Source organism: Impatiens glandulifera, unplaced genomic scaffold (assembly GCF_907164915.1).
Source record: "Impatiens glandulifera unplaced genomic scaffold, dImpGla2.1, whole genome shotgun sequence".
NCBI classification, from domain to species: domain Eukaryota; kingdom Viridiplantae; phylum Streptophyta; class Magnoliopsida; order Ericales; family Balsaminaceae; genus Impatiens; species Impatiens glandulifera.
Window position 1 is genome coordinate 65,264 of NW_025919318.1, and position 26,147 is coordinate 91,410.

At 31.0% G+C, this 26,147-nt stretch overlaps 2 protein-coding genes and 1 pseudogene across 2 annotated transcripts; all 3 read left to right on the forward strand.

Moving 5' to 3' along the window:
- Positions 1–8,693: 8,693 nt before the first annotated feature.
- LOC124917794 lies at positions 8,694–9,956 on the forward strand (annotated as a pseudogene).
- A 3,540-nt stretch (positions 9,957–13,496) lies between these two features.
- LOC124917790 lies at positions 13,497–14,360 on the forward strand. The gene has a single exon (XM_047458096.1). The coding sequence runs from the start codon at positions 13,497–13,499 to the stop codon at positions 14,358–14,360; it is 864 nt and encodes a 287-aa protein (XP_047314052.1).
- A 706-nt stretch (positions 14,361–15,066) lies between these two features.
- Positions 15,067–16,290, forward strand: LOC124917793 (rust resistance kinase Lr10-like). The gene has a single exon (XM_047458098.1). It carries the CDS (start codon positions 15,100–15,102, stop codon positions 16,249–16,251), a length of 1,152 nt encoding a protein of 383 aa, XP_047314054.1. The 5' UTR covers positions 15,067–15,099; the 3' UTR covers positions 16,252–16,290.
- Positions 16,291–26,147: the final 9,857 nt, after the last annotated feature.

The window sequence follows — 26,147 nt, forward strand, 5'->3', positions numbered from 1 at the left end:
TGTTTATGAGGCAATATCGACCACCTCCCCCCTCCCCCCACTAGCTAATTCTAGTATGTTTCTCATTGGTTGTTTCAACTTAGTCATTTTAATTCGATTGATAACAAGTTGTTTGGATGACTGGTTTGGTTTAGAATTTTAGAATGATATGGTCATTTGGTTTATGAATGTTATTTATATGAATGTTATTTGTATATATTAGTTTGGTTGAACATGTTTTGGTTGTGCACAAAACAATCGGCCTATTTTGTATATTTTGTAGGGAAAAATCGAAAGTTAAATGGAAATCTTTTGGTTTTTCTTCAAATGAAAAAACGAGAGTTATATGGAAAGCTTTCGGTTTTTCCTTTGAAGAAAAACCGAAAGTTATTCATACACCTCCCGGTTTTGTTTCGTATTAAAAAATTAAAGTTAATTGGAAAATTTTCGGTTTTTCACTTTAAAGAAAAACCGAAAGTTAATTGGAAAAACTTTCGGTTTTTCCCAAGTAATAAAAACCGAAAGTTAATTGGAAAAACTTTCGGTTTTTCCCAAGGAAGAAAAACCGAAAGTTAATTGGATAACTTTCGAGTTTTCCCTTTGGAGAAAAACTGAAAGTTTTTCAATTAACTTTCGTTTTTTCTTTTGGATGTCTAAGCCGAAAACTTTACGATATCTCTCGGTAAATGCCCAATTATATTTACCGAAAGAGTCAATACCGAGGAATGGAGAGAGTTACCCAAACTTTCGGTATTAGGTCAATACCAAAAGATATAGGGTCATTAGCAAGAGTTTTTACTCTCGATTTTGACCCCTTTTTCACCAGTGGTCTATCATATTTTAAAAGTTGTGCCACCATATATTATAGTCAAAAATACATTTTTAAAAATATAAATTTTCATGTTTTGGGACTTACAAAAATCAACAACCAATCCCAATTGATCACAGACCTCGTATCCAACGTCAAACCAACCATTAACCACCATTCGACATCCATCTCGTGACCTCACACTTTCAAATGCTCGTCAAAACAACCATTATTTCCAACCTCACACTCGACAAACCACCCACCACCCAACCTCCATCTTGTGACCTCACACTTTTAAATGCTTGCCAAACCAACCATTAATTCCGACCTCAAACTTAACAAACCACCTGACCTTCATTTCGTGACCTCACACTTTCAAATGTTCGGCATAACAACCACTAATTCCGACCTCACACTTTTAAATGTCTATAATTTGTTTAAAAGTTGTGCCACCTTAAAAATATAAATTTGCATGTTTTGGGATTCGAATCCTAATCTTAAGCATTATTTGTGAACACTTAAGCCGCTAGACCACTTATGATTATGATTGTTAAAATAGTTTTATTATTTTATGTATGTATATATATTTTGTATTTAATATTTATTACTAAATAGTATTTTTTTATATTAACTAAAAAAATATTTATACTCATAAAAAAATATTTTATATATATAATGAGAGAAAAATGTATGATAAAAAATAAAATGTATTTATATAAAATTAATGATGAAAAATAATATATATATATATATATAATTAATTAATTAATGAGAGAGAAAATAATTTGAAAAAAAAAATTAGTTATGATTTCTCTTCTATTATATATATATATATTATATATGAAAGATGCATTTGTAAAAAAAAAAAAAATTTATAGGTGTATTTATAAACATAAGAAAATTGTTTATATATATATATATATATATATATATATATATATATATATATATATATATATATATATATATATATAAATAAATGTGTAATATATGAAGGTAGGTGTATTTATAAAAAAAAATTAATATAAATAAAATAAATATAAAAATTATAAAGTTACGTGCATTTATAACAAATAAAAAAAATTATTTACATAAAAAAAAAATTGTTAATTATTTTTTCATTCTCATTAAATATATATTTAGGAAAGAGAAATAAAAATATTAACTTTTAAGAATAGAGAAATATTATTATTGTAAAAAAAAAGATAATAAACATTTATAATTATATTTAGTTAGCCAATTAAAATCACTATTACACTTTTTCTTTTTTAATTTGTTTTAGTTTCTTTATCATTACTCATATGATTATATCATTACTCATGATTAAATTATTGGTGCCCACCTTCAATGTACTTTAATGAAGGGCTTCTTCAATATACTTTATAAAGGGTTGGTTTAATTCAACTTATTATTCTCAGCTTATTCTCAAATAAGATATTACTTTATTTAATCCTTAAGTTTTTGTGTATGTTTGATTCAGATTATACGTCACACTTATTTAATTTTTATATTTATATTATTATTTAATAATTAATATTTTATATATAATGTTATAAATTTATTAATTTAATTTTAAGTATTAATAAATAATTTAAATTAAAAATAGTATATATTTCAAAATAAATTATATTAATATATTAATTTTTATAATTTTTTTGTTAATATATAATTTCAAATATTAATAAATGAATTAAATTAAAGAATAATATATTTTAAAATTAATAATATGAATAAAAAAAATAATTTATTATTATTATATATATATTTTACCTTTTCAAACTCTCTCTAACAAATATTACCATTGTCAATTTATTTTCCAGCTATGTAACCTTATTCTTTTTATCATTCATTTTAATTGTAATTAATAATTTCAGATATTAAGATTTTACTTAATTATTTTATATATTATGATATACACATTATAAATAATAAATAAAAATATATTTATATGTATTCTTTTTTATTATAATAATTTTATAAAAATATATTAAAAACATTATAAATATATGATATAGATGAGAGTTGATGAATAAAATGATTAGAAAGAGATTAAATAGATGAGAGAGAATGAATAAAATAATTAAAAATGAATGAAATAGATTAGAGAATGAATAAAAAGTTATTAAAAAATGATGAGAGAAAAACGTTGAGGACGGAAATAGAGAGAAAATTGAGTTTAAACGCAAAAAGTATGTTTGATTATAATTTTTTGCATGAGCTTATTACGTAAAGTTACTATAGCAGCTTATTACACAAACCCTATACGCAACTTATAAATGCCGAATCAAACGAGCCCGAAGTTATATAAGTTTCCTCATTCCTAAGGCCTGTTGAGAAAAGATCTAATCTAAACACACGATAAAAGAAGATATAAAGATAAATTGGTAAAAAAAAATTATAGAACACAAGATATAACAAGGTTCGGCCAACAATGCATACATCCTCGAGGAGTCGTCCATTTTATTGATTTTTCATGAAATAATAGTTCAAGTAACCCTTGGTTGGAATGTCTCTATTTATAAGAGTACATCAAAAGCCAAAACACTAAATTACTACTCATAAGCCCAATAAAAGCTTAAAAACCAATTACAATATATAAACTCTAGTAAAATATGAATCCAAAACACAACAATCTCCACCTTGGGAGAATACCACGCTTATTGAGAAGTGATGAATAAATTACAAATTCAACAATCTCCACCTTGAAAAATTTCACGTCCCTTAGGAAATATACGAGTCGTACCCATCAATCTCCACCATGAAAAAAGTCAAGTCATAAAAAATTAAGTGGGTTCAACACTTCAATCTTCACATTTGCTTGAGTAATTCAACAGATAACTTTTCGTACCTCCACTTCCATTTAAGAGCCCTTAGAAGAATAACAATCTCCACCATCACGTATATCGCGCCATAAAAATGTTATGAGGCACACGTCAATCTTCACTGCTCGAGCCATTCACGAGATAAGTCATTATACCTCCACTTCCGCTCAAAAGCCCTTAGAAAATAAAATCATAAAGTTTATAACACCAAAAAAAATTGGGTAACCACGTTATTTCAACAATGAGAGACATTCAACAACTCTTCTCAATCTCTGTTCATACCGTTGACATATACAGAAACTAGAATTAACAATTCTTTATTATGTCAAAATAATCTTTACCCTTGTTTTCCAAAAATGAGTGTCTTATTTTTCAAGTCCAACAATCGACTGAAACCAAAATACCGAATAGATCCATGACGAACTTTTATCGTCTACTTTTTCAAAATCATGTATCTATCGAAACTAAGAACACCCAAAATGAACTTTCATCGTCTACTTCCTCAAAATAATATATTGATTGAAAGCGAGAAGACCCAAGACAAACTTTTATCGTCTACTTCATAACAAATAAAATAGGCTATCATGACATCTTTTTTCTCTAGCTCAAGATCTAACAAAATATATGTCACGCATCTTGCCTTGAACGTTGCATACTCAACCAACTTGAAGCTCATACTTCTTCTTGGACAAATTAGCTTGCAATCTAAAAGTTTCTTGAATCAAAAAACGCATAACAATCCAAGAATATTATTTCAAGATTCACTATCTCTCTTCAGTTGTCTTCACCGGTGCTTCAAATGATCATCAATAGTTTCTCTGAAAGAAATCGAATATCCTTCCATTTGAATTGATCGAACCTCTCATCTAGCCCCTTTTTCAGGACTAGGAATCTCAATCAATGTCTCAATCATCTCCTCAATAAGATGACAAATTAATCATCTCATTCATCTAAACTATGATCCATAATGTATAGACAGTTAAGATAGAATAAAAGAAGTAACAAAATCATCACCTTCAAATTAACCGAGTCTCCCATCTAGCCCCTTTTTCATGACTAGGAATCCCACTCAAGGTTTTATTTATCTTCTCACATTAGAAGATAATACAAAGATTTCTTCTTGGTTAGTTTGAGAGTTGCTCTCAAGATGTCTACCTCAACTTATAAGTGTCTTTAACTAGTCTTCCTCTTTCTGGTCTTTCATTCATATTGTGTGTTAACTAGAATTGTGTCAATCCTTAATCACACTCTAACTCAATGAAATCTTACAATTTGGCTTGAAGGATTGCCTTGTCAACATGTCGACAATGTTATCATCGGTAAACACCATTTTGATAACATATTTCCATACTCGATCATATCTTTGTCAAGTATAAAGCACATAATCTCACCACTGTTTCATCTTGATTAGCTCTTCCAATAAGATAAAAGATCATAACCAAAAATATACAAACTTTTTGGTCCCAAACAAGACAAATAAAACTAAAATTAGGCAGACACTTTAAGCCCTAGAAAAACAAACTTCGAGACGTTCAAACCTTGATCCGACCATTGAAAATGTAGAGGAATGAGTTACCAACCTCTCGAAAAAATCTTAGCGCAATCGGACTCCGTTAAAATCTCCGATCGTCAGTTTGATAAACCTTGCGTGACTGTAGGTGAATATCCACTACTAGATTTTCTCTCTACCTCTCTTTTTAATTTTGATTTCTTCAATAATCGTTTTCCAAAGAAAAATATCTCCAAACTCATTTTAGTCGAGAATTTATTCAAGTCAAACCACTCGACATAGTGAAATAATGTCACTCATGTATACCAAGACAACGATCGGTTATAATAAAACCTCTAACTAATTTTTAACAAGCATGAAGATGTATCATTTGTTCTCCACATTCTTCTATCCAAATCCTACATAGAAAAAAAATATAAAAAACAATGTAATTGATTAGTGCACCCTCAACTCATACCTTAGAAATTATCATTCTTGGTAGAACCCTTGAGGCATCAACACCCACTTGACAACTTCACACCAGCACTTACCGAGATTTTCAATCAAAACCTATTCACAAAGTTTGATGCAAATCTAAATCCGACCCTTATACACACATATAAAAAACACACTCTTGTAAACAAACCTTAAAGCCACCTACTTTAATTAGAAAACTCTTACATGTTGCATCAACTGTCTTCCACAACCTGTAACATCGAATAAGAATTCCACCTTCTTTTTCAACTCCAATTTTTAATCTCCATATTGACGAATATCAAATCTCTTAGTAGATAAATCACAAATCTCCATCTTTGAGAAATTTAAGTTAAATAAGCCTTAATACAAATCCAAGATCAAAGCATATAAAACTTTGAGAATTTCAATAAAATCAAACAAGATTTTACTTGTAAAAATTGGAATCAAACGAGACTTAAAGAAAAAGTCTTAGTTGTTGACAACTCGAAAGATTCTTGGCTTCTTCTCTCCATATATTATATTATATGAAAATATAATATCTATATGAAATATATATATATATATATATATTTATATTTTAATAGACCTTATGTCCCAAATTAAAATTAGTCAAAAAAATATACCTCATCTTCTTCATTCTGGTGTCGCTGCCTACACGATGATTTTTCGTCACCTGCACCCATTGACGCCTTCGAAAGAACAAAAGACCCATTGTCTTCTTCTCAAGACATCGTCACCAAAAACTAAGAAATATTTTAACGACTGTTGACATCTCTTTAGCAACTGAAGATTTCGACTCAAATCTTCACAACGGCTAAATCTTCTCTAACCAATGTCAATTCTCCAATAGTCATCTTCAACAAAAACATAAATATCAAACAACTTCTTCGATGGTGGTTAAGGTTTCCGATATATCTTCACAAATATATTATGTTAAACAGTCTCAAAACATGCTCTGATACCACTTGTTGAGATAAAATATAATCTAAACACACGATAAAAGAAGATATAAAGATAAATTAATAAAGAATAATATAGAACACAAGATATAACGAGGTTCGACCAACAATGCCTACATCATCGGGAAGTCGTCCATTCTATTGATTTTTCATGAAATAATGGTCCAAGTAACCCTATGTTACAATGTCTCTATTTATATGAGTACATCAAATGTTAAAAGACTAAACTACTATTCTTAAGCCCAATAAAGGTTTAAAACTCAATTACAATATATAAACTCTAATAAAATATGAACCCAAAACCTAACAAGACCTCGGGTATGGGTTTTTAAAAAAATCCATACAAAATCAAATATCATTTCACTCTCTTCTTATCTATCACATCACATCACTCAAATTATTAACCATAATACTAAAAATCATTACTTTAAATTATTAATTTTTATTTTATTTATATATATCAATATTTTTTAATTTTGTTTTTATCAAAAATAATTATTACTTTCTCAAAATCAACACAAATTATTATTTTTTACTTCCTCTAGGTTTTTATAAAAACTCAATCCGAACCACCACTAAGTCTTGCCCCATATGTTTAGGTTTGCACTGGACTCATGGATGGGCTATGAAAATTAGTTTTAGTTTCTAATAATGAAGCAATTATATAAAAAATTAAATAATAATTGATTATAATTTTAGGATGTAAGAATATTTTTAATAAAATAACTTATATAACAATAAAATAATAAATAATAATTTAAATTTAAATTATTTTAATATTTTAAGGAATAAATTAAGTAATGTAAATATTAAAAAAAAAGTAAAATAATATATGAATGGTTTGAATCAAAATCACCATTGAAATTTTTTATCATCGACCATTCTCTAAATAATATATTTTTTTAAGAGAGAAAAATAAATAGAATTAATAGCTGATAATAAATTGTCAACAACTCTATCTATATTCTGTACAATTGAATGAACCCGAATACAGTACTAGCATTAACTATGAAGAGTCGGTTGCAAGTTGTTTTTTTTTTTGTTTTTTTTTTAAGAAAGGGAAAGAAATCATTAAAAATAATAATATTATATTTTTTCACACTCGGCAACTTTCAAAATAATTTTAATTAAAAAAATTAAAATAAATAATAATTAATTATATTATATTTAATTAAAAATATCCACTAATTAAATAGTATCATGATTAAATATATTTTTAATTTAATAATTTAATTAAAGAGTATCAATAAAATAAATGATGTATAATTATTTCTTTGCAATTTACTCAATAAAAATATTATTTAAATTTATATATTTTTATTATTTGTTTTTATTTTTCTTTTTTTATTCCTGTCAAAATTATATATATATATATATATATATTAAAACATATATATTTAATTTGTTATTAATTTATTAATTCTCCCTAAGAAAAAAATTATTAATATAGAAGAAATATAATTAAATAAAAAAATTAAATTATATTTAATTAGCTAATTTTAATGACTGGCACTTTTTCAATTTGGTTTAACTCTTTTTATCATTATTTATATCATTAAAAGATTATATATTTAAAAATTTGGAGCCATTAAGATGGGGTATATGAAGTTAATTACATATATTGACTCAGTCCTGCCCCCATGTACTTGCTTGTTGGGCTCGCCTCGAGTTGGCTCTGAAACCAGTAATGTTTTTTTTTTTAATTTCTCTTTTAAAATTGGGAAATTGGATGAAATGGCCAAAATGACCACAGTTGATAAAGTTGACAAAAAGGGCATTTTTGCCCTGTAAAAAGTCTATAATACCCTTCGCACGCCTGTTTTACCGCTTAATTACGAAAAATGTATTTCTTGCATTTGGTATTTCTCACATTTTGTGCTCAATTACGAGAAATGTATTTCTCGCATTTGGTGCTCAATTACGAGAAATGTATTTCTCCCATTTGGTGCTCAATTACGAGAAATGTATTTCTCGCATTTGGTATTTCTCGTATTTGGTGCTCAATTACGAGAAATGTATTTCTCTCATTTGGTATTTCTCGCCTTTAGTATTTCTCGCATTTGGTAAATATTCTCCGGCCATGAACCCTAAATTTAGGGGTTCTCATATAAATACTCTAAAACCCTAATTTCACATTGTCCTTGTATTCTGAAGCTGCCAAAATGTCGAAGCGAGGTTAGTGTTTTCATCTTCTATACAATTCTCTGTTAACTACATGTTTGATACTTGATAGTAATTCAATGTTGAAAAACAACGTGTTTCAGGTCGCGGAGGATCGGCGGGAAACAAGTTCCACATGTCACTGGGTCTTCCTGTGGCGGCTACGGTCAACTGTGCCGACAATACCAGCGCGAAGAATCTCTACATCATATCAGTGAAGGGGATCAAGGGTCGTTTGAATCGATTGTTGTCTGCTTATGTGGGAGATATGGTTATGGCGACGGTGAAGAAAGGGAAACCTGATTTGAGAAAGAAGGTCATGCTTGCTGTCATTGTTAGACAACGCAAGCCCTAGCGCCGAAAGGATGGAGTGTTCATGTATTTTTAAGGTGATTTGGTTGATTTTGATGTTGTTTTGTGTTATAACTTGTTACTTGTTTAACCAATTTTTTGTTATTCTTTACTAGAACAGTTAGACTGAAGAACCCACTCTTTTCACGATCTAATTGACACAATCTCTTATTTGATTACAACTAGGGCAAATCAAACAATTTGAAAAGAATGCCCATTTCCACAAGTAAAAAACTTAACCAAACAAAGCTCATCATAATCAGATATCTGTTTTGACAATCAAAGTGCCATTTAGTTAGTGTACAATTTGACTTTTTGATTGATTGTCATGTCTCACTTCATCATCACAATGCCTTTAACCCCTTCTTCACTGCAATTCACTTTTGTATGACAAACTCTCAATGTTGAGGATTTAGAAATAGTTTTTCTTTAGTATTGGTTTTCAAGGGTATTTGGGTATTGTATATACCCACTAAAATATTTAAGAAATAGTATTAGGGATAATGAATAGAGTTTATGGTATGATGAATGATGTATTTAGAAACACTATACTCACTTATTTGCGTTCAAAGTCTTACTTACTTCTTGGTCTTCTCCATTTTGAACAATCACAACACAATTTTTTTATATATGAAATTTGTTGATTGTAATATGTAAATATCTTGGTTGATAAATATGTTGTTACTATGCAGATAATGCTGGTGTGATAGTGCATCCTAAGGAAGAAATGAAAGGTAAAAAATGTCTCAAAATGTGTTAAATTACTATATCCTCTTTAGGCCTCATTAATTCACTCACCATTATTTGTTTGATGGTAAAAAAAACCAGGTTCTGCCATTACTGGTCCAATTGGGAAGGAATGTGCTGATTTATGGTCTAGAATTGCAAGTGCTGCCAATGCTATTGTCTGATAAAGTCGGGGGACTCTTTTGCTTTTAAAAAAACTTGTCAATTTTGTTTTTTGATTCACAATTGAGATTAGAATCATATACCCTTTCAATTATTGTGATATGCATAACATATTTATGAATGTTGATGTATGTGAGTGCTTTCAATTTTGGGTCATGCCAAACATTCTATTCAAATATGTAAAACATCTAGTCAAGTAAATGGGGAATAAATAAAGCAGATGGTTAAAGGGTTTATATATAATACCAACATATATAATGTCAACAATTCTTACAGGATAAAGCAAAAGCCGCGAGGAGTTTTTGTGTTCTTATCAAGGCCCATAGTTCTCTTAATTTCTCCATAGTTAGTCTCTTATTAACATGATTCTATTAAGATTATAGTTGTTGAAGCATGAGTTTGTCGGATTGACATGAAATAAAGAAAAATCTGTATCTTTTATAGAGGATATTTTAGCTATCACTTTTAGAGATTGTGCATGTTTTATGATGAAAAATGTTTATAAATTTGTACTCGTAAAATGAAACCAGACAACGATTTGTCAATTATCATCTGATTTCAGTTTTCATATTCATAAAAGTATTTCAAAACAGGTATTTTTCAGCCTGTGGTCTTAATAACATAATGGGTTTAGCAAAAAAATAATAAACATTTGTATAGAAACTGACTGTAAAACTCCACAAATAAACTGTAATTTTCACTCAACAATCTGACTGTAAAAACTCCATAAATAAACTGTAATTGGCATAGTGTTTGCTTAAAGATGATGCAAAAGAGAGACATAAAGACAGTAATAGTTTACAAACTTAAACAGATTCTGGTTCAACCCAACAAACATATTTCACTGTTCTTCGTCACTATCATTCCCGAAAGCTGAAGCTATTGGAATCTTTGCCTTTTTCTTTGTCGAGCTACTGTTTGAAATCTGGCCAACATAAGAAACTACCTAATTAGGAAACAACAATGACAAGAGTCCCAACAGAAGTAACAAGGAAAAACAATTGTCTCCCTTTTTGTCTTAGCTTGTTTTGCAGATTCTTGGACCTTGGCAATAGAAGCAAACAACCAGGTAATAAAAACTGCACTAAATTCTCAAGACCTTCCAAACTTGATGATACCAATTCCCCTCAAAAGACACACATATAAAAGAAATATGAGTTGCCTTCTGCTAATAAATGTTGGTTTTGTGAAAAAAAAATAAGCAAGCATCAAACTCCAATTATCCGAGTATGCACACATACAAACTACAAAAAGCATACCTCTCGTTTTTTAGCAATCTCCTCTGTCTCCTCTAACTCCATGTCAAGTTTCTTCCTTTGGATATTTTCTTCAGCAATATAAAAATCATCATCTTCCTGTTTTCCAACTCCCAATTTTGCATCCCGCATACCAGACCTTATTGGCTCAATTATTCCTTAATATAAACCGGAAAAATAATTTACTACCAAATTATTTGATAGAGAAAACATAACAGATGCACAAACAATGAAGTTCCTGAAGAAATGTTCAATTCTCGTGTCTATGTTAAGAGCCAGTTCACCCATAAAACCTTGCTATAACATATTATAATCAATCTACTTCAATAGGAGAATTGATGTTTATTTATCTTGTTCATCCTTCCCAAGACCTTTTCCTTTCCAACCCATCTAATGGAGAAGCCTAAATCTAATATTAGAAGATGACAATTGTGTATTCAATGAAGCTTGTTCTACATTATCAAGATCAACATTTTCAGTAGGCCTGTGATTAATTGGCAGATAAAACACAAGAGTATGAATATCTGAAGTATATGTAAGACAATCAAATTTACTTTTGTAGAAATCCAACAACCAACAACCTAAGAAACATCTCGATACTTACATCCACCTTTTCCGACAGTGTATCTCCCAGATTCGTTCATTGTCTGCTGTTATAGCATCTTTGGTGATTCATTTTATTCTGTATACATAAGACGAAAACCCTTAGAACTAAAGAAGAAACGGAAAAAACCCAATTAATCACAGAGAGAAAAGATTCAACTTTAGGGATTCTAATTTCTAATCTCATATAATACCAACCATTTCCTTCAAACCCAGTTGACCTATCTAGCCAAGTCTGCATATTTGCTGAAAGACTCAATCTCAAAGATTTAATAATTTGAAAGAACAAGATCTAGCTAGAGAATACATACAAGGCTTTGGAAGTGTGGAGTCGAGGTCGGAGCGAATATTGCGTTCGACGGTGACGGGGGCAAGTGGAGCCTCTGATGATAAGGCGTTCTTGTCTTGAGTCGTCGTCATGTATGTGTGTTAATCTGATATCCAGAGATGAATGCATCGCGATCGCGTCCTCCATTGGAGATTGTTCTTTCGTAGTTTATTGTAGATCGATTCGAATCCCTAACCGTTTTCATATATTTTACAAATGTCCGAATCTCAATATATACTTAGATATAACAAATGCGAGAAATACCAAATGCAAGAAATAACAAAGGCGAGAAATACCAAATGCGAGAAATACATTTCTCGTAATTAAGCACAAAATGCGAGAAATACCAAATGCGAGAAATACATTTCTCGTAATTGAGTGATTAAACAGGCGCGCAAGGGGTATTATAAACTTTTCACATGACAAAAAGACACTTTTTACTGACTTTATCAACCGTCGGCCTTTTTTGAAATTAGACCTCTTACAAGGGCCATTTCATCGAATTTCCCTTAAAATCAGTATTATAAGGTAGCGAGAAAGAAAAAGAGAATTAATAAACTGTCATCTACCTATATGTACATATTGAATGATGATCCAAACACAGTACTAGCATAATAGCATTAAATGTGAATAGTATGTGCATTTGACTTTTTCGTCTTGATTATTACATTATTATTAATTGAAACTGTGGTCACTAGATTTTTTTTATGTAATTAATATTATTATTATTATTTTATTCTGAATTTACCATGATTCCTATTTTAATTTAAAATGTTTTTAGAATATTATTATTATTATCATTAACATGTGGTTTAATTGAATATTTATTTTATTTTAATTTTTTTTTAATAAAATTAATATATTTATTTTTATATAAAATAAATTATATTAAATAATAAAATTATATAAATATTCAAGTACTTAGTTATTCTAAATTAACTTATATAATACAATAATTTTGGTCCTCCTACTATTAATATATACCAATTTTATATATTTAGTTTTGTATATGTATACTTTTTTTTATTTTATGAAATATATTTTTATTTATAAATGACCAAATACAAATAACATTTTAGTTTGAATAATTGTTTCCATTGAACTTGCCTTTATATATATAATTCCATGGCCACACAAAACACAAAAAGACTTTGAATATTATTTTATTTAATTTATCAAATTTGACTTGTTCTCCTTAATTGTAACATCACTGTAAGTAAATTGCATTTTCTGCTTAATTACAAGAAAACTAATTTATTATAATTAATTAATGTAGAACAATTCATATTAATAATTGAATACCAAGATAGGACATGCATTTCAGCTGAACTACTTTCTCTCTCTACAAAATAAGCATGTCTAAATTAAGAAGTAGAAATCGAAACCTATTTGCTGCTGGATATTCTTCTTCAACATTTCTGATCATTCTATGCATACTAGTTATAAGATGCTATGGCAGTTCCTCCTCCGCCTCATGTGGGGATATTCATAATATTACCTTCCCTTTCCGACTGAAAGGAATCGGCGGTAGTAAAGAATGCATATTGGACGAATATTTCAGTCTGTCATGTGAGAACAACCAAACATATCTCTCTTTAGAGACCTCCGGCGCCGGCAAATACCATGTGAAGTCCATCAATTACGTGAACAAAACCATCCATGTTTCTAATGTCCTCATAGATAAGGCCAATGATTGTTCCTCTCTCCTCCTCCTCTACTCTGAAAACTTCGATCAATCCATGTACAATTATTATTTGTCTAATTATGGTATACGACAAGTATCAGTAGTGTTCTTGAGGTGCGAAGTTCCAGTCAAAGATCGCCGAGACTACATAGATATTTCAGCTTCCTGCAATAGTAATAATAATAATAATAATTCCTACAGATCATACGCTCTAGCAAGAATAGGCAGATTTCCAGAGTTTGGGGAGATTGAAAACTCTTGTACGGTAGAAAGCATTGGTTATACTTCTCATCCCAGATTAATTCAGCAGCTGAATATTACTGATATTGGTGATGGTAGTAATATAATTTCCTATCAAGAAATACACAACGCTTTGCTCTTTGGATTTAATGTTTCTTGGGGAATAGAATCCTGCAGAGGAGATATTTGGGTGAAAAGGGCGTCGTGTTTGGGTTATTATGATCCTAATAATAGTATTTTCAGCCCCTACAATGACCCGAGCTACTGCGAAGACGAGTCAACTATTGGTGGGTAATTAATCTATCTCATAATTAACTTCATATTTCAATTTTGTTATTAATTTATTATTTTTTAAACGAGGCAGAATACTATTGGGAGCATGTCATTTGGTCAACTATTGAATTTATCATATACTCCGGAGATTGGCCTTGTGAGTAATGTTTTATTTATTATTGTTTGTTTGATTTGATAGAGAGATTAATTAGTTGGTTCTACATTAATTAATGCCACACTAATTTATAATTTACACAAAATTTGCAGATTCAAAAATATCTTATGGAAATTGGCCGGACATTATAACTTATATTGTGGGTAAGTCTATTATAAAAATTAATTTCCTTCATGTATTCCACTAAAAAAAACTTGATACTAAACATTGCTTTCAATATGAAGTGGACAATTTGTATTGCTAGCTCTACCAAACGAATGTCAACCACATTTTGATTAGTTGTATTTAGCAAAACCACCGTTTCTTATACAAATTGGATATCTAGTGGGTATAAGTTCTTATTTCTTTTAAATAAATGCAGATGGAAAATTATATAATGGAAATTGGCCGCCCATTGTAAATTATATTTTCTGTAAGTACATGAAAATTATGCAAATAGTTTTATTTTGCTAAACTCAAAATATTGTTCTCTAATATATATATTATATAATTTCTTCAGATTCTTTGCTCTTTCTTCTGATAATCACAGGTAATAAATTATATAATGATAATCATGGTTTAATTTAAAATATATATATCTTTTTGAATGCTTTATTTGACTCCAATTTTGAATTTCCCAGCTCCATGGTTCATTTTTAGTAGAATTTGTTGCATGCCCTTCGTGATCGGCTTTTTAGTCTACAAATTCAAGAGAAGACATTTCTCAACGTTCGACTGCATTGAAGATTTTTTGAGAAGTCAAAACAATATGGTGCCTATAAGGTACTCTTCTTGGGAGATTAGGAAGATGACTAATGGATTTCGCCATAAATTGGGGGAAGGAGGATACGGTTCTGTCTACAAAGGAACTCTTCGTAGTGGAACACTCGTGGCTGTGAAGATATTGAGCAAAGCCAAATCAGATGGACAAGAATTTATAAATGAAGTCTCTACCTTAGGAAGAATTTACCATGTCAACGTCGTTCAACTTATTGGATTTTGTGCTGAGAGATCTCAACGTGCTCTAGTTTATGAGTTCATGCCCAATGGATCTTTAGAGAAGTATATATTCTTGAAAGAAGAGAACGCTTCCTTGACAAATGACCAAATTTTCAAGATTGCCATAGGAATCGCCCGGGGAATTGAGTATCTACACCGAGGTTGTGATGTGAGAATCTTGCATTTTGACATCAAACCACACAACATCCTTCTCGATGAGGATTTCACTCCAAAAGTGTCTGACTTTGGTCTTGCAAAACTTTATCCCACACAAGATAGTATTGTGCCCTTAACTGCAATAAGAGGAACCATGGGTTACATTGCGCCTGAACTATTTTATAGAAATATTGGAGGCATATCGTATAAAGCAGATGTTTATAGTTTTGGGACGTTGTTGATGGAAATTGCTGGTAAAAGGAAAAATTGGAATTCATCAGTTGATTGCTCAAGTCAAAACTTTTTACCTGCTTGGGTTTACCATCAATTCAGTCATGGGTTATCTATGGAAATGGGAGATGTGACTGAAGATGAGGCAGTGATTGTGCGCAAGATGATGTTGGTGGCGTTATGGTGCATTCAAATGAAGCCAAGTGATCGACCACCAATGCAAAAAGTTGTTGAAATGCTTGAAGCTGATATAAAGTTTATCGAGATTCCTCCTAAACCTTTCTTGTTTGGTGAAGATATGTCCTCTCAGAATAGTAAAACTCTATCTGGGGCTGGTATGGATGCCGTTACTATGGATATATGTGCACGTTAAATGCTCATTGTCAGAAAATAATGTTGTGTATTTAGTGTATTAAATGTCTCACAACTATGAAAACTACATAAGAAAATACCTATAATTCATGATTTGAAGCCTTATGGACGAATTGAAGGTCATGTTAAAGTTTAATTCTGAAGGGTACCTATAAAAAGTGAGATATTACCCTTATGGACGAACAAAGATAAGAATACTTGAATGAAGCTTTTATATATAGTAATGATCAATTTGGGTTTCAAATAAATTTGTATACAATATCTTGCATGATTTTTCTTGACACTTCTGTTGGCATCGGTTTCTCCTATTCAACAACAAAACAATGTTGATATTCATCATATTCCATTTCAGTTGATGAGTCTCAAACTTGTAAATTTTAGTCATCTTTGCACTTGTACGGTTACAATGCTAACATTGCTAATATATTTCTCTTTCTACAGAATTATACTTGTACATTCTTTTTTAATCTGTAAGTGTGACAAAAAAAAGAGTGTATTCAGAGATTGTCTGGTCTAAAAATATATGAAAAAACAAAATAGGGTTCTGATTAACTTTAGACTATCTTTGATTTTATATTAGTATTTACCATCCGATTATCTCCATAAGAAATGAGGAAAATATTAAACGTTTAAAGACGCAAAATAAAAGAAATTTAACCGTGACAAGTGTTGGGTTACACATGGAAATGATCTTCGGATGTCACCGCACAAAGATCTATGTTTTGACAAGTCTTTAGTTAATTTAGTCTTTCGAACTCTCCTCAACTGCGTGCAATCGAAAGATATATTACCAATGTTGTTATTATTGAAATACTTTCTTGTGAACTTTTTAAAAATTCTGCATTTAAGAAAAATGTTTCAACTTTTGACAAAAAAAAAAATTGTGTTTCTTCTTGTCTTACCATGTTCCATCACGTTTGTTGAAATTTGGACTATATAGATGAATACAATTATATATTGAAAATGAAAATGCAAAAGAATAAATCTAAATAGGTATGTTCTAAAATAAAATAAAAAATAGTAGATATGTTCTATTTAAAAAAAAACATGAAAAATGAGATGATTTTAATTAAAATCATATAATACATGGAAGTTAATAATGAATGTGTATAACTTGTAGATCCATAAATTTGAATTTTGCATTTAACTTCTTATTTTCTTTCAATTTGGCACGTTAAAAAATAAGATATAAAGAGATATAATTCAAAATCATTTTTGTAGTTAACGTTCATTTATTTTGAGAATTCAAAAATATTTTTTTTAGTTCACGTACATTAATGGTGCATAGTTGTATGCATTGTGCAACACAGAATTTTAGGCTCTCCCTTTTACATTTGGAACTTTGATTTTTGACTTATATTAGTCGCCACCTAATTTGCATATTTGAAAACTAGTAAAGAAGTTATTTTAGAGATTTTATTTTTGGTTTAGTGCTTAGTTACACGTGGGAAAAGGTCACGACACTGTATCCCACATGTTTGTCTAAAGACGGTCTCTACCCTTTTACATTTCGAAACATTGATTTTTGACTTTTGATTAATTATCACCTAGTTTGTTCCTTTAGAAACTAGTAAAAAGATGTTTTAACGATTTTATTTTTCGGTTTGTTTCTTAGTTACATGTGGGAAATGACCACGACGTTGTGTCCTACATGCTCGTCTAAAGTTGGTCTGAACTTTGAATATTTGGTACGCGTTTTTTATTTGGTCCCCATTTTTTATCTCATTTAAAAGTCGTCACTAAGTTTGCTCAAATAGAAACTAAGAAATATTTTTTTTAGAAATTCTTTTGGGCTCAATGCTGGGTGACGTGTGAAAAAGAGCCTCGGCGCCGTGGCCCACACGCCCATCTAGATGGACAATCTCTACTATGAAACAATTGATCTTTCGAAACGTGAAGAATTATTACACCTTTTGTTTTGATTAGAAACTTAAGTTATTCGCTTAAAAATATAGTGAAATGATCAGTGATACCAATAGAGACAGGGGTCTAACTATTGATGACAACTTCTAAAAAACGGTTTGATAGAAATCATGTTAGGAATTTATATCGCTTTCAATTCTTCACAAACCTTTACAAACTCTTGAAGCGATTCAAGTGCGGAAACGTTTGCTTGGGTTTGAAACTAAGAACGAATGAAGGACAAAATGTAAAGATAAAGAGATTTGTCTATGGATGTTCAGAGCAAAACTCTCCTACGTCACCCCTTCTTCCAACCACTAGAAGGATTCACTATACTTTTTTTTGAATCAAATACAGTTTCAGTGCTAGCTAACTGTTGAACAAAACAGACTCTATTCATCTTACAGAAGGTTTAAGAATATTACTCAGCTAGACAAGGTTTTGATTCTATCTCTCTCTTGATGTACAAACTTAGTAAGCAAACAAGTGAGCAATTCGTAAGATGGATTGTAAGTCCGGCAGCTCGCCCGTTTCCTTGAAGATCTTTAAATAGAGAACAGGTACCAACGGTCGAATCTTCTTCATTGAAACGTGACAAACACTCATTGAAAAGCCTCTATAGTACACATGTACAACAGACACTATGCACAAAGATCATGGTCGTACCAATCTGGTAGTGCGCCAAATATTCTTCTAGGATTGTCTTGCAAGGAACAATTAGTGGATAGAATATTTACTTACGTGGCATTCATTTCATTGGATGCAACTAGCTGTCGTACTGATCTGCACTGATTAATGGAGCAAGAGTAGCGTACAACTAGTTGATCGTGGGTAGAGGGATGCTGACTTCAAGCAAATGCTGAAGCGAGGCATTAGACGTGCTCCATTAGACTGCCAAGTCTAATGAAGTTAGACGCCTCCGTCTAATAGTAAGATCCATTAGACCTCCAAGTCTAATGGAGTTAGACGGTATATCTAACTACATGTTAGACTCCATGCGTCTAACTTTCATCTGTTAGACTGCACGTCTAACTACGTGTCTGTTAGACTGCACGTCTAACCACGTATCTGCTAGACTGCACGTCTAACTACGTGTCTGTTAGACTGCACGTCTAACCACGCATCTGTTAGACGGCACGTCTAACCACGTATCTGTTAGACTGTACGTCTAACCACGTATATGTTAGACGACACGTCTAACCACGTATCAGTTAGACTACACATCTAACTACGTGTTTGTTAGACTGCACATCTAACCACGTGTCTGTTAGACAGCACGTCTAACCACGTGTTTGTTAGACGACACGTCTAACCACATGTCTGTTAGACGACACGTCTAACTACGTGTTTGTTAGACTGCATGTCTAACCATGTATCTGTTAGACTGCACGTCTAACTATGTGTCTGTTAGACTGCACGTCTAACCATGTATCTGTTAGACTGCATGTTTAACCACGTATGTGTTAGACTGCACGTCTAACTACGTATGTGTTAGACTGCACGTCTAACCACGTATCTGTTAGACTGTACGTCTAACTACGTGTCTGTTAGACTGCACGTTTAACCACGTATCTGTTAGACTGCACGTCTAACTAGCCGTACGTCTAATAACTAACACGTCTAATAAACCTGATTCAAACTAAGCCTAACTTAGCACGTTTTGATGCACCTGCACAAAAACAATTAGACGACTTAGTTTCATTCTTATTTAAGTTTTACACAAGTTTATCATCAAAATACCGTTAGTCAAAATAATTTGACTTAACATATAGACTATGTCTAAACAGTTACACTTATTCTGTTCCTAGAGAATGTCTAAAAAGTTTGTAGCTTTAGACAAAGGTATAAATTGAAAGAACTTGATGAAGTATTAGTAACAAAATGGATGAAAGAAGCATGAATTTGAATTTGTCCGAAGTTTAAATTTTTATCACGAAAATTTTGTTTAAATTACAAGGACCTTATACGAAATTTTCTCATATTTTAAGAGTTGTAGATCTAAAGTTATGATCTCCAGAAGTTTGAGGAATTGAGAAATATAAGGAATTATTTTTATTTTGGTTAAAATAATTATTTTATGTCATTTTATAATTTTTTTTGTATTTTTATAAATTATTTTAGGCCTTTATGACAGCCTTCGACCGCGTTCTGCTTCTTTTGGATGGGGACTCTCGCAACACATGATAGAAAGAATCACAACTTAAAGCCTAATACTTTTAGAAATCGGAGTCTCACATCGAATAGTTCGTCACCGGAGAATTATATATTTAATTATATTATTTATCTCCTTTCCTAATGATCTTTTATTAGTTAGATTAATCTTAAGATACTTGTTCATAAGCCGAGGCTCAAGAACCTTAACTAACGCCTATAAAACTTTTTACCTATATTGAAGAATCTAATTGATGATTAAATTCTAACCTAGCATTCACCACTCAATTAGCTGGCAATTTTTGAGTAATAATACAAACAACATACCACAAACACCGAACGAAAACACAAGTAAAAAATGAACATACAAATAAAGTTTAAAATCGAAATTATGTTTTCAAAAGATGAATTAAACTTACAATGGCTTAGAAGCTTTCTAAGGTCGTTGACGAACTCCGACAAGCTTCCAAGTTTCCAATGGTGTTCTCTTCTCTCTTGAGAAAAAAATTATTTAGAGAGGGTTAAAAAGTCAAAAATAGCTAGATAAGTTCCCTCTTCAAAAAATGTTGGGTCCCTTGTGAAGATTGCTTCTTCATTTATAGTTGCATTGGCACTTCGATTTTTTCTTCTTTTTAATGTGCGACAAATGATTTGTTTATTCTCTATTTATATTTGCATTAGCACTTAAATATCCTTCTTCTTTCTAATGTGGTATAATTTTCTAAGGTCATTATTTTTCATTCTTTCACACTTTTTCCCTTTTTTTTATTTTTAAAATATTTTTTTGAGTGTTTTCCTAAACATAAAAAACAATATTATACTCAAAATTTTTCAAATATTGGCCACATCGTCGATAAGGTGTTAAATTTTGCAAATTTGGTATTTTAAAAATGGTTGAATTTTAACTAACCCAAAATATTTCAAAAAAATCATTTTTTTAATGTATAGATTTTAATTAAATTAGACATTGGGTGATACAACGTCGTTTCTAATTTGTAGCATTCAATTTTTACACACCAAAATTATAACGAGTCTGCCCATTTTAGTATGATGTTCATACTTGATTATTGGACTGGGAGTGCAAAATTAAAAAAATTGCTTTTTGAAATTGGCTCGAAGTAACCATTGAGTAGTGGTCCAAACGCTAATTTTCAAAAATACTTGTGCTTCATATGTTTCCATACATTCAGAATGACTGTCTTGAAAAATCATGAACTTTGAGTTATTGTTGTTGGACAAAATATGTAGAACAACCAGTTCATGGCTCATTCGTGTGTCCAAACATCATTTTTGAAAATTAGTCAAAATTCGGGAAACTTGAAATGTTCAGATTGACGGTTCAAAAAATCTTGAATTTAAGTATAATATTGTTGTAATCAATTTTGTGCAGAAGACCTTCAAATGGGCAAAATCATCAAAACAGAGTCGAATCGTGCGAGTCAGGAGCGGGTTAGTGGAGGTCAACGCGCCAAACTTCGAACCCAAAATGATTATAAAAATGCGTGGGCTGACGTCATTCTAATGCCAGGCGCGAGGTTTATTTGAAAAACGCTCAAAATCATGGATTATGAGGTATTTCCTGCTGAAGAAATTCTAGAGTTACCTTCAACTTCAAAAAGTTACTCAGGTCGTTATACTCAACATAATTAGTTGTTCTTGGATATTTTGGAAATCTGGAAAAGTCATCTACAACGTTCGTTTGTATCTTGAGTAACGTCGATGCTCTTAAAGCCTTCAAATTGGCGGTAGAATACAAAGTGATCAAGACAAGATCAAACCAGACATGTCCTCGTAGTTTAATTCATAACTAATGTTGAAGTGCTTTGTTTTTGGATTGTGACCTACGGATGGAAAGATAAGACGTAGCCCGTTCGAATGACATCAGTTATGTATCTACATTCAACATTTAATGAGGTAAATTTAGTTCGACAACCCAATATAGGCTCAATCATATTGTTCCTAAAGTGAACTAGCTAGAGCATGGAGTGACTTTGAAAATTCATATATTTTGTTTTGCTCAATCATTTTGAGCAAACGACATACCATTGGAAAGACCTTTGAGTTAGCTTTCACTTGATACTAAGTACTGCTCATGGTTCGACCTACAACCCACGTGCAGTCACTCGTAATCCAAGCTGTTCATTTTGAGACATCCGACGGTCCATCAAGAATTATATGGACCTGCGGCCATTCTTAAAGATTTCTTCCAACACCGAATTTGAATATATTAAGTTTACCTTTCCAACGCGTACTGACTCAGCCTCAATGGTGGTCCGAGTCAAAAGTTATGGCTATGTGAAGTATCGGTTGATCCTGATAGGCAAAAAACCAAAACTAGAAAAGGCATAAATTCAAAAATGTTTAACTTAGTCTACACTTAACCATTTAGCTAGAGAAAATGCCTAAAGTATAGCTTGACCGGTTATCTATATAGAAAAATTAAGTTGGTTCAACCTATTGAAGAGGTTACCAGTTTCTTAAAACTCAAGTTCCTAAGTTCCCCTTGCCCAATGGGTATTTAAAGAGTTTGCCTCATTTTGGGCAAGAAAGTTACGATTATTGACATTCTATTTGCTAAAAATACACTTGAGAGGATAGAGAGAGACTTGAGAGAAAAACAACATAAAGAAGAATAGACTGAAGGTGATTTCGGCGAACTCTTGAAGATTCTGTCGAGGTCAATTCCAGTTCTATTTCTACATTGTTTATGTTGTTTCAGGTTGGTCTTCTTATTCCTATGATGTTATAATTCATGTAAGATTTCGGTTCTGTACACCGACATTGATGTTAGGTTGATTCATACATTTTATCAATTAATTTATGTTTTAATTATGTTGATGAATGTTTGTTTGAATACTGTATGATTGCTTAGTTAACCTTAATTGATAGAGTCTTATGTTAGTTGAGTTTAAACCTAGGAGGAGGCTAGGTCAAGACTAGCCTTGTTTCTCAATTTTAAGAAGTGGCTGGAAACATCAAATATTGGTCATTAAACTAAGAACTGTCAGCCAGTTCTTCGATGATGTTCTAGAGCGATTCATTGGCACAACATTGGTGCATTTGAAGCTTTGAAGGACGAGAAAAGCTTCCATGATGATCACAAAGCTCAAGCATCATCGAAGAATCATCATCGGATTTCTCTATTTATCGTTTCTTTGTCTTATAATCTATATCTGAGGTCTCCATTGCTTTGACGATCCTCTATCGCGATGAATCCTTGTCTCCCAGAGTATTAGCGAAGTCAGAACGACGATCTATTGGAGAAGACGATGTTCAGATCGAAAGAACAAAATGTCCCTCTGTTCTTCGACTTTGGAATCTAGTGTTCTTTGACAAATGTCAAGGAAACAAGGAAAGGCTGATTCGTAGGTGACCACATAAATTTATCCTTGGTCGGAGATTCTCCCTATGCGGCCTTTGGAATCGGTGAGGAAGATGACGAACGACCGTTCAACTTTTTAGTTTTTGTAATTTCCGAATTCCTAAATTTCTCCTAGATTCATGCATTCTTTCTTCTTTTAAATTTTCCTAAGAAGTTTTACTTGAAATTAATTTAATAATTTCGAGTTAATTAGGCCCCTAGACTTCTTTCGTAGTGCAATTTTAACCTCAAACTTCCAGATTCAAATTATTTACTTAAAATTCGAATTTATTTGGCCTTTGGACTTTTGTCAACGTTCAATTCGGCCCTCCAACTTTATATTTATCCAAATTTAGTTATAAAGTTTAAATTTCCAACTTGGAAATTCCTTAGGGTTTGTTTGAATTCATTTTATGCCAAACAACTTTGTTCTTAAAATTTGAGCCTCCAAACGATTTAATAAAAAATCTAAAAAATTAAAAAATATTATTTTCAACAAAAAAATATTTTTCCATAATTTTTGGGGCCTGTTTGAAAAATATCTTATTTTTAAATGCTCATTTTGGGAGCTCCATAGCACGGAAAATTATGAAAGTTTTGTAGTAGGTTCATAAAAATATTTTTGACCTCCTTGGAAGTTTTCAGAATTTTCAGAACATTTTCGAAAAAAGCTTGTTTTATCGGACTTATATTGGGTGTCTCATAACCCCGAAAAGTTTCGTAATCGAGAGCAAAATATTTCTAAAAATATATTCAACATTCACAAAAACTCTTGGGATTTTCCAAACTCTTTTAGGAAAATTCTCGATTTCGGTTGTTGCATACTTCGGGACTCCAATTTCTCCTCTTCGTTTTTTTTAATCCACATTCCCGTAAACTAGTGAAGTCCTTCATGTGCAAGGATTCACAGTAACCAACAATCAAACAATCAAGCAAATCGGAAAAATACATGAGTTCATATTGTGGTTCACATGGGCCCAATGAGTGCATTCGATGATCCATTTCATCTTCTTTAAGTTTATGAATGTCTAATGAGAGTCCAGAATCATATTTGGACTAATAATAGGAGGTCATGAATTTTTAATAGACACACATCCTTTAGAGCCTTCTTAAGGGTCGTGATTGTTTAACCAATGGGTGCAATGACCAACAAACACAAATCAAATAGGTGCCATTTTCTCACCTATATTTAATAAGATAATAATAGTCTAATATAATTCATTCATAATTAATTATAATTCATCTTAATCGATTCTATATATCTATATATATAATTAATATCAATAACTTGTATCAAAGTATAATACCCACAATCCACAATTGAGTATCTCAGTATAAGAATAATACCTTATAGTTCATATGAGACTCATCACTGACACATAATATTTATACCATGAGATCTAGTGCGTTATTTAACTCATTATTAACCACCTACATGTTTATTAGAACATCAAACATATCTCGAGTATAGGAACCATCGCTTGACTAAATCAAATAATATAACATGTACTAGATTTATTTGGTTTAATGATGTCCTTTCTTATTAAACTTACATCTAGGGATTATTTAGATAAATTACCTTAATAACATGTAATAAATGTCCTACTTTTATTATCTCCATCATAAATTTTTTATACTTGTAACAAATCATGGACTTCAAATAATTTTAATTTAAGAAAATACATTTTTCACAATTGATATAAATTCAATTGTATAAATTAATTTATGTTTCCTTACATTTCAATAACATTTATTTAACAACAATATTTTAGATGCAAAGAGGATGGTCTTTGGATAATATATATCTAACAACTCTCAATTACTTGCTCTAAAGTCATTCACTTGGTATCTATTACCCTATAATGTAATATGTTTCTCAAAACTACTTTAGGAAAGTTCTTTATTAAGTGGATCAGAAATATTTTGATTAGTGTTTACTCTTTCGAAAGAGATGTCTTAATTAGATATAATTTCTCTAATAATGTGATATTTACGAACCACGTGTTTAGATCGTTGATGAGATCGTGGTTCTTTTGCTTGTACAATTGCTCCATTGTTATCACAATACAATTGTACGGGATTTTCAATGCTTGGAACCACTCCAAATTTAGTAATGAACTTTCTTATCTAAACCGCTTTCTTTATTGCCTTTGAGGCTATAATGTACTACACTTCAGTAGTCGAATTCGTTGTAGTAGCTTGTTTGGAAATCTTCCAACTCACTACTCCTCTAAGTATGAACACAAAACTTGATTATGATCTTGAATAATCTTTGTTCGTTTGAAAACTGGCATCTTTATACCCGTTTATTTTAAGTTCATGTCCTCCACAAATTAAGAACATTTCTTTGGTCCTTCGTAAGTACTTTAGGATATTATTAACCGCAATCTAGTGACCTTCATCTGGATTTGATTGACATCTATTTGTTGCACGTAATGCATACAATACATCAGGTCATGTACATAGAATTGCATACATTATGG